This window comes from Macrotis lagotis, chromosome 6, assembly GCF_037893015.1.
Source record: "Macrotis lagotis isolate mMagLag1 chromosome 6, bilby.v1.9.chrom.fasta, whole genome shotgun sequence".
Taxonomy (NCBI): domain Eukaryota; kingdom Metazoa; phylum Chordata; class Mammalia; order Peramelemorphia; family Peramelidae; genus Macrotis; species Macrotis lagotis.
In genome coordinates, this window is record NC_133663.1 from 133,561,573 (window position 1) to 133,577,021 (window position 15,449).

The 15,449-nt window shown below is 35.4% G+C and overlaps 1 protein-coding gene across 2 annotated transcripts in view; it reads left to right on the plus strand.

Moving 5' to 3' along the window:
• NDFIP2 (Nedd4 family interacting protein 2) overlaps positions 1-15,449 on the plus strand; it is a 98,097-nt gene that overhangs the window by 39,735 nt on the left and 42,913 nt on the right. For both annotated transcript variants that reach the window (XM_074191879.1, XM_074191878.1), the window contains exons 2-3: positions 1,936-2,089; positions 12,208-12,341. In XM_074191879.1, coding sequence (XP_074047980.1) covers positions 1,936-2,089; positions 12,208-12,341 — 288 coding nt within the window. The remainder of the gene's footprint in view (positions 1-1,935; positions 2,090-12,207; positions 12,342-15,449) is intronic.

Below are 15,449 nucleotides of genomic sequence, written 5' to 3' on the forward strand. Positions count from 1 at the left end.
ATATTTATAACAACTTTTTTATAGTATTAAAGAATTGGAAACTGAAGGAATGCCATCATTTGGGTAATGGCTAAACAAGTTGTGATATATGCTTGTGATGGAATACTGTTGTGCCATTGTGCCAGCGGTGATTTCAGAAGGACTTAGATGAACTTGTAAAATGAAGTAAGAAGAAATAGAAGAACATTGTACATAGCAACAGCAATTATGATGATGATCAACTGTGAAAAACTTAGCCACTCTGATAAATACAATTCACAATTCCAAAAGGCTAATGATGAAAAGTACTATCCACTTCCAGAGAGAGGAAACAGTGTCTGAATGTAAACGGAAACAAATTGTTTTTCACTTCCCTTTTTTTGCCCATCCCCCTCTTTTGCAACATGGCTGATGTGGAAATATGTTTTGCATAATTTCATATACGTAATGGGTGTTGTTTTTCTTCTCCTTTCAATGAGTAGGAGAGGGAGTAGACAGAGGAAAGAATTTGATACCAAAAATTAAAATAAAAAAATTACCATTCTCTTGTACAATTATAAAGTTCTAGTGTCATCTTTTTTGCTTATCTTTTCATTAATTTGTCAGTGTTTGAACTAATTTCTAGGTCCTGAATTGTTAAAATTTCACTGTTTCTTTCTCCATGCTGTCGAATTAATTTTTCTTTTACTTATAATCTTATGTCATTAGTTACAAACATGTTAAGAAGTGATATTTCATACTATAATTTCCGTTTACCTTCCTATGTCTACTTTTACTATTACTTTTTCCTAGAATCATCTTTACTCCCAATGGTTTTTATTATTTGTTTGTTTGTTTTAGCTTACCTGAAGCATAATAATTTGTGTTCCAAGCCCCTTATTTTTATTCTAAATCTTTATTTCAAGGATTTCTTGTAAATATCATTATATTCTACTTTAGAATATGTTCTATCTACTTGTTCTAAGGGTGACAATTGTGTTCATGTTCATAATTCTTTCATTATGTGATTTTATAATATCTCTCTTCAGCTCCCAATAAGGAATAACAAAGTAGTAAAAGAGAAGGCATGAAATCAATCTTAATAATTTATAATTAAAGTGATTGCTTCCAGTCACTTCTTAGCTTCACTTTGACCTGGATCACTGGTTCTTTTTTTTTTTTTATTTAAGGCAATGGGGTTAAGAGTGACATGCCCAAGGTCACACAGCTGGGCAATTATTAAGTGTCTGAAGCTGAATTTGAACTTGGGTCCTCTTGACTCTGGGTGGGTGCTCTATCCACTTCAACACTTAGCTGCTCCTGGATCATTGGTTCTTAACTTTTCTTTCAATCCTTCCTTTATGATCCATGCTTTGAAGTTGGATTGTTTTTAATTTATATTTTATTTTTTCAATTACATGTTCTGAAAGTTTTTCAACATTTATCAATTAATGAATGTGTCCCTTTTATTGAGAAGACAGAGTGAGTTTTATAGACTATTTTATAAGTTTATTGTATATAAACTGTGTTCTAAATAAGATTATTGAAATTTCAGTATCTAAAATTCCCTTAGATTGGAATCCAGTTTTTTGATTATGTAAATTTTGTTTTCTCAAAGTGAGAATCTTTAGTTCCATTTCTTAAGGATTGTCCTGTAGAGTGATTGTACAGTTGGGAAATTCTAGCTTATTTTGGAGAAAAGGGGAGAAAGGTGAAGCAAGCCACAACAAATGACCTTGTTATCAACTTTTTTTTCCCTCTTAATAAACAAATTCATGTAACTTGTCTTTGTCTTTCTATAATTGGAAGTAAAAGACCATACTTATTAACAACTCTTTTCTAAGTATTTTTTTAGCTTACTAATCTTCATAAGTATATCAATTTGACATTGTTTTAGAAGTTCTCATAGGAAATTAGACTTTGATATTCAGTTTGTTATATTTTCTTTGATTTTGTGTATTGACATTTTTTCTTTAGCTTCATAATGAAGATGATAATTCAGAATCACCTGCTGTTGAACCATCATCACCTTCAACACAGATAGCACAAGCTTCTTCTGGACCTATACTTGAGCCTGAGGCTTCTCCTCCACCTTATAGTAGCATTACTGTGGAAGCAGCTGCAACTTCAGGTAATTTAAGAATTTTTATGTTCATCTCTGATTAGGACTATTTAGCATTTATGAGATGGGGAAATGTATGCTTGTTTATTTCATCCCAATTGTTTTGAAGATGTTATTGGTTGTTGATGGCTGCATGACCTTTTCTACTGTATATTTATCATAATAATTGATTGGTTTGAAGCAATGATTTCTTGAGTTTATAACTATTTGCCACTTTTGTGCTTTGCTTCTCTGACTCCATCTTTTTCAAAAAAGGAACCACTTAATATGCTGTTTGTTTATTATTTGTTTGTTGTTCTTTCTGTTACAACTTTGTGGCATTTCATTTATATTGCTAACATGAAATTTAACAATATATGTAATTCTTAACTCTCTTTTCCACATTAAGGCCTCAGAGTACTATGGATACTATTGAACATGCTAGATCATTGAACCTTTCTTTCCTTTAGAGCCATACCTTCCTGATTATACTATTTTTCTACTTTTTAGAATTTTCCCATTTTATGTGCATCAAAATTATTATTTTCAACCTTTGTTATAGAAAATAGTCTATATAGAATATTTTTATTTTTCACCCGATTATCTTTCTAAAAATTTATTTATTTATCTATTTATCTATTTATTTATTTATTTAAGGCATTGGGGTTAAGTGACTTGCCCAAGTTCACCCAGCTAGCTAATTATGTCTGTGGTAGGATTTGAACTCAGGGCCTCCTGATGCCAAGGCTATTCTATCCATTGCACCATCTAGTTGCCCCTCACCAGATTATCTTAATTTTTTTGTCAAATTATTCTTAAAACTCAGCTTCTTTAACTTTCTCTGTCCACTTCATGTTTAAATGCTCAAACTTTTGCTTGTTCATAACTTTGCTTTCTTAATTGTTATATGTTCTGAGAGCTGTTAAAGTCCTAATAGATTATTTAGTTTAGTTATAATTGACATTATAGTCCTTTAAAATTTGCAAAGCCCTCCATATTAATTGCCCCCATTTTCTGAAAGAAAAGACTTATATGATAAGGTACAAAGGAGTATTGACTCTGGAGTTAGAGTACCTAGATTTAAATCTTGTGATCTGTCACAAGTCACTAAACTTGCTTTTTATTTTTTATTTTTATTTTTAAATTTTTTTTAATTTAATGTTTATTCTCATTTTGTACAAATAATCTTTTTTATACATTAATAAAATATTCTTGTTTAAGAGTAAACAAAATACCCCTCCCCCCAAAAAATAGACTCGCTTGAGCGATAAAGTAAAGGGGAGAGAAAAAAAATTAAAATTAAAAAAAATAGTAATAATTGTAGGTATGGTCAGGTGGTGAGCACCTGAGCCCATATCCGGCCCCGTACACCCAATAATCACTCAGCTGTGTGACATGCAAGCCACCCCAACCCCACTGCCCTACAAAAACCAAAAAAAGAAAAAAAAACCCAAAATAAAATAGTATATAATAGTAGGTAATAGTAGGGGTGGCTGGGTGGTGGACAGAGCATTGGCCCTTGAGCCAGGAGCACCCGGGTCCCAATCTGGCCTCAGACACCCAACATTCACCCTGTTATGCGGCTCTAGGCAGGCCACCCAGCCCCATTTGCTCTGCACCCCCCAAAAATAATAATAATAAAAAATGTGCTTGAGTCTTTGCTCCAACACCAACAACTCTGTCGTGGGTGGATCATATTCTTTATGATAAGTCCATCACAAAAGTTACTTCCATATTTTTCCACCATTGCCATTGCTGATCACAACTCCCTCCTTTCATATTTCTCCACTACCATGTACTATATTTTCTCTCTCCTTTCACTCTGACTCTGCTGTAGGGTAGCTGAGTGGTGCAGCAGACAGATCCCTGGTCCTGGAGCCAAGAGGCCCTGAGCCCCCCTACCACCCCTTAGGCCGAGCATCTACCTGGCCCTATGGTCCCGGACAGGTCATCCAATCCCAGCCCTTGCAAGAACTAAAAGAGAAAATGTGTTATATCTGACCACTCTCCCGCCATGGTCCATCCTCTCCTCCATCACTCACATCCCCGCCTTTCCCCTGTCCTCGCCTTCTTACTCCAGATGCCTATACCCCACTGAGTATATATGCTGTTTCCTCTCCTAACCACCTCTGATGAGAGCAAAGATTCCCTCATTCCCCCTTGCCTTCCCCCTTCCATAACATTGCAATACTTCATTGTGATAGAGAAAAATCTCATTATATGAAATATCTTGGCCTATTCCCCCTCTCCTTTTTCTTTCTCCCATTACATTTCCCTTTTTTTCCCACTGACTCCATTTTCACACCATATTTTATCTTCAAATTCAGCTTTCTCCTGTGCTTCAACTATAAAAGCTCCCTCTACCTGCTCTGTTAATTGGGAAGGTTCATATGAGTATTATCAGTGTCATTTTTTTATGCAGAAATACATGCAGTTCATCATCATTAAGTCCCTCATATTTTCCCCTTCTCCTCCAATCTCCATGCTTCACCTGAGAGAAGATCAAACCTTCTGTTCAGCTCTGGCCATTCCAACAGGAACATTAGAAATTCCCCTGGTTCATTGAAAGTCCATCTTTTTCCCTTGCTGGGTAGTTGATTCTTAGTTGCATTCCAAGCTCTTTTGCTTTCCAGTATATTATATTCCAAGCCCTACGAGCTTTTAATGTAGTTGCTGCTAAGTCCTGTGTGATCCTGACTGCAACTCCACAATACTTGAATTGTGTCCTTCTGGCTGCTTGTAATATTTTCTCTTTGACTTGGGAGTTCTGGAACTTGGCTATAATATTCCTAGGGGTTGGTTTTTTGGGATCTCTTTCTTGGGAGGATCGGTGGATTCTCTCCATTTCTGTTTTGCCCTCTGCTTCTAGGATATCAGGGCAATTTTCCTATAGTAATTCTTTGAAAATGATGTCAAGGCTCTTTCCTGATCATGACTTTCAGGTATTCCAATAATTTTTAAATTATCTTTACTAAATCTGTTTTCCATATCAGTTTTTTCAATGAGATATTTCACATTTTCTTCTAATTTTTCATTTTTTTGGTTTTGAAGTGTTGATTCCTGATTTCTCGTAAATTCATCAATCTCCCTGAATTCTATTCTTTGTCTGAAGGATTTGTTTTCCTCAGAGAGCTTTCTTATCTCTTTTTCTATCTGGCCAATTTTGCTTTTTAAAGCATTCTTCTCCTCAATAACTTTTTGAACTGTTTTATCCATTTGACCTAAGCTGGTTTTTAGCATGCTATTTTCTTCAGCATTTTTTTGGATTTCCTTGACTAGGCTGCTGACTTCATTTTCATGGTTTTCCTGCATCTCTCTCATTTCTTTCGTCAGTTTTTCTTCTAACTCCCTCATTTTATTTTCAAAGTCTTTTTTGAGCTCTGTCATAGCCTGAGCCCAATTTCTGTTTTTCTTGGAGTCTTTAGATGCAGGAGCTTGTGCTTCCTCATCTTCAGACTGAGTGTTTTGATCCTTCTTGGGCTCATATGTGAAATATTTCTCAATGGTGTTCCTCTTTTTACTCTGCTTGCTCATTTTTCCCAGCCTGAGCCTGTTTTTAGGGTGCTTCCTGAGCTTTTGGGACACTCCCACAAGGGTCTCAGTGTGTGAGACTCTGTCCTCCCTCCTGGTCTGTGAATGATCCTATGCGCCCCCATCTGCCACGGAGCTGAGGTGGAGGGGGCCCCTGCTGTTCTATGGGGAGGCCTAGACTGTGATCAGGATCTGAATGTGGTCAGAGCCCCAGAATCCTGTTCCAGGGGCAGAGGACAGAGCTCTGCAGTCTCTCTCTCTTCACTCCCCTCCCTAGGTTCAATGGGCTCATGCCCTGGGGGCTTCTGCTTACTGGCTTAGCCTGCTTCTGGTTCCTACTGCTCCCTGCTGGCTATGTGCCCTGAGGGCTGAACTTCACGTGCCCACTCTGGCAGAGGTCCCTCTGTGTTCCCCCAATTTATGCCCAGTGCTCCCTGGGGCATAGCTCAGGAGACTCCCTGGGCTGCTGTGAGCAGAGGCTCCCAGCACCCTGGGGCTGCCTCCGGGAGGCTGAAGTTCTTTCCCTCTGGTAGGCCACCCCTCTGGCAGGCTGCCCCTTCAACCCCAGGGAGCAGAGCTTTTCTACTCTTTTCTGGGTTACCTTGAGTAGGAGAATTGCCTCCCTGTGTCCCTCTGTGGGTTCTGTCTCTCGAAAATTTAAAGTCCTTAGTTTCGATGATTTCTGAGAGAGCGCCTAAAACAGGATCTTGTTGCTCTAAACTTCCTTTTTATCTGTAAAATGAGAGGGTTAAATTAGATAAAGACTTTCCAACTCTGATTCTAAACTTCCTGAGAGAAGAGAAGGGACGAATCTAACCTTACACAGAGCCCAAGTTTGAACAAAAATCTTCAGTGTTTATTGTTTCCTTGTCTTGTTAATATCTGCACGCATAATTATTGCTTGTCTTTGACTAGGCCTCTTTATTTCCTAGCTGTAAAACCTGGCACACTGTTATGAACAGAAAGGGATTGTTTTTTGTTTGTTTTAGCAAAACATTTTTCTTAAACCTATAGTTATTCATGCTAAATATTCTTCTCTGTGTTGCTGTTTTTTTCTGCATGGTGAAAAGTATATTTAATTTGACTGAGTATGGTGAGATATTCTTGTAATTCCCAACTCCTGGGAAGACTGGAAGAACTCTTGAGATTTGAATTCAAAGCTGCAGAGAGTTTTGCCAATCAGTTGTTTACACTAAATTCTGCATCAATATGATGAAATCCTGGGAGGATGCTTGCCATCATGTTGCCTAAGGAAAGGCAGATTAACCTAGATTAGGAATAGAGATCAAAATTTTAATGTTGATTAAAGTGTAATTCAACCCCTGTGTAATCCTTTTATTTCTAGCAGATGGCAGATAGGTGGAATTTGGTATTTCTATTCTTGTTAATTGTTTTTTAATTGTTTTGTATTTGTAGTTAGAGGACCTGGGTTTGAATTCTGACACTTTTATTTGCTACTTGTGAACCTTAGTCAAGTCATTTTATCTCTGTGAGCTTTAGTTTCCTCAGTTACAACATCACCAAGTGGTTGGATTACAAAACCTTTAAGCCTCCTTCCAGTCTTAAATTTGTGAATCTGTAAACATGATTTTCATTTCACTTTCTCTGATAATACCATAAAATCAATTTTTCAATCACTTTGATTAGGAGAGAAACCTTTTCAACTCTTGAAGTCATTGTGATTGGATGATGGTAAATACATCACATTACTTTATCCAAGGTTGATTATGTCTTAAATGCTGAATATTTGTAACGATAGTAAAAATTGATGATTCTATATAATACATACAGCTATCAGAAATATCTACACTTATTATTCCTTTTCATTCTTGATGTGGTAAGAACTTCTAAGTCTGAGTTTATGGTTATTCTTATGCTGAAGAAAGAATAATAAAAAGAATAAAAGAATTGAAAGGCTGGAAAAGTAGTATTAAATTTTCCTGACACTTTCAGCACATTTCTTGTGGCATAATAATCTCAAATATTTTTCTTTTAGTCTATTTTAAGAAAAATGTCAAAGCTATTTTTTCTTGAATATTGAAGTTTTATATATTGTTTCTTCTTATTTTTTCTTTCTCAGTTTTTGATTATAGTTATAATCTTAAACTTTTGTTTTTTTCAGTGATCCATTACAATATTTATTTAGTGGCACATTTTTTAAAAAAGATAAGCAAAATGAATACTTTTGAACTTCTTAGGGCTAAATGTTCTTCCTGAGTTGTTTATAAATCTTGAACCTCTTGTTGAGTCATGATCCCATCTGAGGTTTTCTTGAGAGATATACTGGGATGTTATTTGTTTCCTTCTCCAGCTCATTTTATAGATGCAGAACTTGAGGGAAAATAGGGTTAAGTGACTTGACTAGAGTTCCATAGCTAGTAGGTATCTGAGGCTAGATTTAAACTCAGGTTTTCCTGATTCCAGGACTAGCACTCTATCTCCCATACCACCTAGCTACTGGAACTAGTTTTATTTTAATAGCTCAGGTTTTGGTTGATTCATTGCTTTATTTTTCACAATTTTATTTTCATATTTTTCATTTTTTCCTTCCTAAATTTAAGTCCAACAATTAATTTATCCCTAAATTACCAACTATGTTTTACTTTGTAAATATCTTTATTATGATTGCAATAATACTTTAGAACAACTAGAATTAAAAATGGCAATTACTCTCATTTGTTTGACTACTACAGTTCATTTTAGAGAAGCATTAAATTAATTTCAAGTGCTGTAAAACTGATGGATAAACAAAAAAAACCTGACATTTCTTCATAATTTGGGCACCTACTGAAAATACTTTTTTCTTAACCTTTACTCCTCACTCCTTAACACAATTTACCATTATATTTTAGGGATTGATTGCCATTCTGTACTAATCATTCAGGCAATGTAACTGAAAGCAAGAATAGTCTTCTAAATTACTCTAAAATTAACAATGCTTTGTGTTCAGGTTTCTGGAGAGTTGATATAGGTAAATGCAGAGCATACACTTCAGTAAATATGTGATCTCATAGATGAAGGTGCTTCTTCCATTGGTGGATTTCACAATTCATTCACTTGTTTTTATTTTGTATGATTCTTGTCCACATCCTTACAAAAATCCTCCAAAGGTCTCTACCCAAGGAAACTAAATACAATTGAGATTGGTTTTCAAAGCATTGTTATACATTTGAGATGTCAAAGTTTTGATGAAAATTTCCAGTTTTATTACATGTTATAAAGTGCTTTTGGTATGGTGAGATAGTAGGTTTAGAATGAGTTTATCATTGATCAGTAGTAATGTAGGGTTGTCAAATTAACCTCTTAAATTCCTTTCAACAAGAACAATTTAACAATTCTACACATGAATTTACAGTTTCTAAAAATAAAAAGGAATTGTAGACTGTTATTACATTATTGGCCTCAGAGTAGTCTTATGGTTTTAGGTTTTTTGCAAGGCAGTGGGGTTAAGTGACTTGCCCAAGTTCACATAACTAGGTAATTATTAAGTGTCTGAGGCCAGATTTGATCAGGTCCTCCTGATTCCAGGACTGGTGCTCTATTCATTGTGCGACCTAGCTGTCCCACTATTACATTATCAAAAAATAGCACCTTGTAGATTCATACAATGTATTCTCTGAAGCATTGATTCCTAATAAGATAGAAAAAAAGGTAGTAAAGTAAAACTATAAGTTTTTTTTAAAAGCTGCAGTGATTTTTGTGAACTTTTAGTTGTTATTCTCTTCTTCCCTCCCTTCATTTGATTATATTTCATCATCTCTAACAAGAAGGATCAGAGTTATTGTCTTCATAAGATGCCCCCTTCAAGAAATATGCCTTACTTTTGAGCATGTAGTAAGTCTTCTCAAATTATAAACACAATTGTATCTTATATTTTCAAGTTTGGGGTTTTTTTTTGAATGACTTTTAATGTTATATACTGGTATTGAGACATGAACATATAATATTACTTAAGCTCTAGAAATCTACTTGACAATTTTATGGCTAAACTTGAGAGATCTCTATATTATCTCTCTCTTATCATGATTCTCTCTCTCTGTCATGGTTTCAATATATCACTAGTTGGCCTAATAAATTTAATGGGAAATTTTGGGGAGTTTTTTGGAAGTTGCAAATGACATGCAAAGGCTAGCATATGACACAGAAAAAAGTTCGCATAAAATGCATAAAAATTTGTGGAAATGCATAAAATATATGTATAGTATAAAATATCAGAATATTTTATCTTTAATTTAAAAAAAATTTTTTTTTTTTTTTAGGTTTTTGCAAGGCAAATGGGGTTAAGTGGCTTGCCCAAGGCCATACAGCTAGGTAATTATTAAGTGTCTGAGACCGGATTTGAACCCCGGTACTCCTGACTCCAGGGCCGGTGCTTTATCCACTACGCCACCTAGCCCCTCCCTAGAATATTTTATCTTTTAAATCATATACTTTTTTAAAAAGTTAAATAAAGGTTAAACTTTTTTAAAGTTAAAATTAGTTACAAGTTGGGGTGGCTAGGTGGTGCAGTGGATAGAGCACCGGCCCTGGAGTCAGGAGTACCTGAGTTCAAATCCGGCCTCAGACACTTAATAATTACCTAGCTGTATGGCCTTGGGCAAGCCACTTAACCCCGTTTGCCTTACCCCCCCCCCCCCCAATTAGTTAAAAGTTAAAGTTTGGGAAAAGAATATGAAGGCTAGTAGATGGCACACAAAGGCTAGTATTATTACCTAATATTGACCTGTATATAGCTTGTAACCAAATGCTTAACCCAATTTTTTCAGTCTGGTACTGTAAATACCCCATAAAAGAAAAAAAGTTAGACTTCTTTTCTGGTATGAAGGAAGGGCCAAAAATTTTTATATGGATTTTCCAGATTTTGAAGCTCGTTATAACCTGAAACCACCCTTGTGATGTGAAAGGGATAATTATAGTTGGTATCTCCTTTTTATTTTTTCATTCTAACTTCTTACCTCATCATTTAGCTGTAACTGCTCTTTCAAACTTAATAGTGGTCTCTTAAATTACCAAACTTAATAGTTCTTTCTTAGTTCTTATTTTTCTTGACCTCTTTATAGCCTATGCTACTGTCAGTGACTCTTTTCTCTTTAATACTCTCTTCTTTCTAGGTTCCTGTGATACTACTACTGTAGCCTGGTTTTCCCGTCTCTTGGACTACTCCTCAGTCTCTCTTACTAGAGCTTGATCTAGATCACGCCTGTTAAAACCCAAAGATCATAAATAATTTGATTAAGCATACATAGTTAGTTATTGGCAAAACTGAAACTAAAACACAGGCCTCTTAGCTCTCAGTCCAGTGTTATTTTTGCTATGCCTTGTTACTATTATATAGGATGCCACAAAGACGATTGGAAAATGAACAGGGTGAAGTGCTTTTGGTTTCAGACATTTAAACATCATAATATATTTTTTGGAAAAGTAAACTATACATATACATAAACACATACACATACACACACATACACATATATACACACGTGATATATATAAAATATATCCATTATATATATAGACACTTTTTTATGTAGACATTCCCTGATTTTTGAAATAATTCTTTCTTAGAAACACTAACAAAATTCATTCAAAATTCAACAAAAATTAATTCATCACAATTTTAACAAATATCTATTAAATATTAATGTTTATATTTACCTAATAAAAATATGCTGGATATTGGGTACCATTTAGTCATAGAAATCTAGTAAAAGGAAATTAACCTAAATCAAGTAGACTGTCTTAAGGCATAGTCAGATTTATAAGGAGTAGATGACTCACTTCTGGTTGGAAAGATAAGGAGGGATATAGCATTTGTAATAGGTTGGAATTTTGCTGTAGTAGGTTGGGAGTTGGGTGTCATCTCACAATTAGGGAATACCTTGAAGAAGAGCATGTAGATAGGAAGACTTGGAATGTTTTCAAGTATGTAGTCCAGTTTGGCTGGAATATAGACAGACATGTGAGCAAGAGCCTTTTGACATGGCTGCAAAGGTAGGTTGAAATTGGATTATAAAAGAGCTTGAAAATCAAACTAAAGAGTAGAGATTTCATTTAGTTCTTGGTGATGGGTTATAGAAAATTTTTTCAGTATTGTGTCAGGATCAAAGTTGTATCCTAGGAGAATGGAATAGCTTTTAATTATAGACTGGATTGGATGGGATTTATATTGAAGGCAGACAGGTAGGAAGCAATGAAGACCTGAAACTAGAATTATAGAGTCTAGGATATTACTAGAAAGCATAAAAGAATGGAGAGGTCATTTAATCCAGTTCCTTTATCTTTTAGATAAACTCCTTTAGTCTATAGACCATGTAAGTTACCTAACATTATAGTTAGTAAATGGTAGAACTGAAGTTTCCTTGCTTCCAATCTAGTATTCTTTCTAATGCCTCATTCTGCCTCTTTTAAGGTAACAGTAGTAGACTGGAAAGCTTTAAAATAGCTTTAGAGATGGAAAAAAATTCAACTTTAAATGATTTTAGTCCTTTTCCCCTTGAGTTACATAGCTATATAGATGATTTTTTAACTATTATCACTGATGTAGAATTGTATAATATACAAAACTGTACAAAATTGACATACATTACCTTTCATGATTATTTTTTCTTTTTCTTCAGAAACAGAAACTCACAGCGAATTTTATCCTGTGCCACCACCCTACAGTGTAGCTACCTCTCTTCCTACATATGATGAAGCAGAGAAGGCCAAAGCTGCTGCAATGGCAGCTGCTGCAGCAGAATCATCTCTGAGAGTAAGAAAAAATAATTATCGCCCTTTCTAGAAATGCTGTTTTTGTTTGCCTTTGGCCATTCTGTCTCTTCTGCCTGGAATAGAATTGCCCTATCCTCCAGCTTTCTTTAATGTTTCAATCCTTCCCTTTTCCCAGGGAACATAATTTTATCCAGCTTGAGAGTTCTGAGCACTATTTCTGAACTCCTTTGTGTTTATTGCATTCTTTCTTGTAGGATAGTTTTTGGTGTGTTTTTCTTACTTCCCATATTATTATATATTAAACTAAATGATACTGTTTTTATATTTCAACACCTATTGTAAAGGGTGCCTTCCTTGTATGATGAATTCATTTAACTTTTAATGACATTAAGAAAATGAATAATGGCAAATCCATCTCTGTTTATATCCATATTAAAGTTGAAGGGTAATTAGCCCAAGTAATTTTTAGAATCTAATCTGATTAGGTCAAATATTCTAACACTATAAGTATTTAAAAAAACAACAACAAACATTTAAATTTCTTTGGGTCATGCATTGTCAAGGTTTGTAGGAGAAGTTAGGTACCGGTCCATCCCCTTGTAATTTGCAAACTGGATAGATAAGCAATGATCTGGATGCACATTTATAAGATATGTAGAGTTTAAAAACATTTAATTTAAGAAATACACTGATAAATAGATAGTAAAGTACATAGGTTATATTTAGTTGAAGAGTATGATCTTCAAGAGTTAGCTCTACCTTCAGATTGGTCAGATTGGTGATTAGCTTCACAATACATTAAAACTTAGTGGTTGGAAAAAGTGAAATTCCAGGAGCTGTTTAAATGCTTTATGAACTGGAGTGAGTTTTGTAAGAGGAAGGATGTTTTACTCATAAGAGGGTTTAGGGATTTGTGTTCAGGATGAGTACATGGGATGGCCTTTGTTGCAGGAAAAGACAAATGAAATGACAGTCCAGAGTGCTTTTGAAATGATCTTTTAAAGAGCTAGATTTAGGAAAATGCAAAATGACAGCAGAATTATAATATATAATAGTTAAAGGAAGAATGAAATAAATTTGACAATAGCAGAAGGATAAACTAAAGGCAAGCCATCTGGTAAGGAGGAGGCTACAGTACTCTAGGCAAGAGAGGACAAGTTTCTAAGGCTCTGGGAGAAAAGAAAAAGATGAATAAGAAGTAAAATAGTTGAAACAAAAAGCAGCATGGTTATCTAAGTTTTTGTTGCTTGACCTTTATTCTTGAAGAGGACCATGTCCTGAAGAGGCCATTAGACAGGTGATGCCATGACTTGCAAGTGATTTGGATTTAAATGAGGTAGTCACCAGCTTCACTCTTCCACTGCCATCTGGGTCCAGTGGCAAGTTACAGACCAGGATGACTGGAGATAGCTCCAGATGCAGTGGGAGGCTTTGGCCTCTTTAAGCAAAAGTCTTTCCCAGGTCTCAGACTGATGAAGCCATTGCTTATTCAGTGAATAAGATGGTAAGAAAAGACAAAGAATGGCCTCCTTTACCTTGTCAAAAAGCAAAGACAAAACCAAAATCAATCTGAGAGGGGGAACTCTGGTTTTCTGATCAAAGCAGAAACAATTGCTGTTTAAACTCACTCTGAGCCATCATAGCCCAAGGAAGGCTTGGGCTGGGACCAAATTAGATAGCTATAGATTAAAGATGATTCAGAGATCACAAAGGACATGATTCCATATGTAGACAGAGGGAGATGAGGGAGGAAAGAACTGCATTGCCCAAACTGGTCAATTGGGTCCCCATTGGGGCAGTTGCTATGAGTCACAGATTGTTTCATTATTGAAGAGGATATGACATCAGGAAGGTGCTGTCATGACTTGCAAGTGAATTGAATTTGAGTCACCTTACTCTCTTCTCCATAGCCACTGGGTCTAGTACAAAGATTTAGATTAGAATGACTGGAGATGACCCTGAATGTAATGGGAGATTCTGAGCCATTATAGTCTAAACAATGTCCAAGTGAGGCTTGGAATGGAACCTATTTAGTTAGATATCTGTATGTTAGCAATGACTTAAGGATCACTCTTAAAATTCTTGATTTAGGGTGTGATAGTATTGCTTGCTGTGCTAAAAAAGTTTGGCACTGGTACTCATTATTAAAGGAATATATGAAGCTAAATCTTAATCTTTATACCTAAATTAAGGATGAGATGGACAGTCCAAAATATAAAATACTGTGGGCTCATAATTGAAAATTTTGTTTTGGGGGAAAGCTAACTCTGTTGTTCCTTCTCCCTGATGTTAGCATCTCATGGTTCTAACCATGGAAAGGAAAAAAAAATTAGTTCCTGTCTTCAAGGTGCTTTAATTTTCCATTGGGATGCAGCATGTTCATAGGCATATAAATAGAAGGAATTTTGTAGGAGAAAGGGAGAGCATTAACAACTGGGCTGATAAGGGAAAGCTTAATGAAGGAGATAATAGCAGATCCATGAAGACAAATAAGGATTTTGAGAGGCAGAGCTTTCCAAATATATGAGGAGTTCAGGAATAGTCAATAGTACAACTTGGCTGGAATGTTTAATCTATGAAAGGGAATAAGCTCAAATCTAGAAAGGGAGGTTAAAGTAAGCTTATGAAGGACCTTAAGAATCAGACAGAGGAGTTTGTATTTTGTCCTACATACCAAAGGGAGCTACCAAATGTTTTTGAGCAGATAGTGAAATGGTTAGACCCCTGCCATAAGATGATTATTTTGGTAAATGTGGGGAAAATGAATTGGAGAGAGAAGAGATGCAGAGACTTTGGCAACTATGTGGGAGAGGGAGAGATTAGAAACATGGGGACCCTTTAGGAACCAAAGCAACAACAGATCTTCTGCTGGGTTTAGTTGCAATGATGTGAGAAAGATAGAGGGTGGGTGTGATAGATGTTATAGAGCCAGAACACAGAAGGCTTAGAGATTGATTGAATGTGGCAGCTAAGGAAGAGAAAAAAGTTGGAGTATGATGATTCAAGAGGTTATGAAGTTGGATGATCAATAAATATTTGTTGAGTTGAATTGAATGATGTGAAGGATTGTAATATCCTCAACAAAATTGAAAGCTTATATGATGATGGCAGCAACATAAAAGTACCCATTTCTAACATATTAGTGATG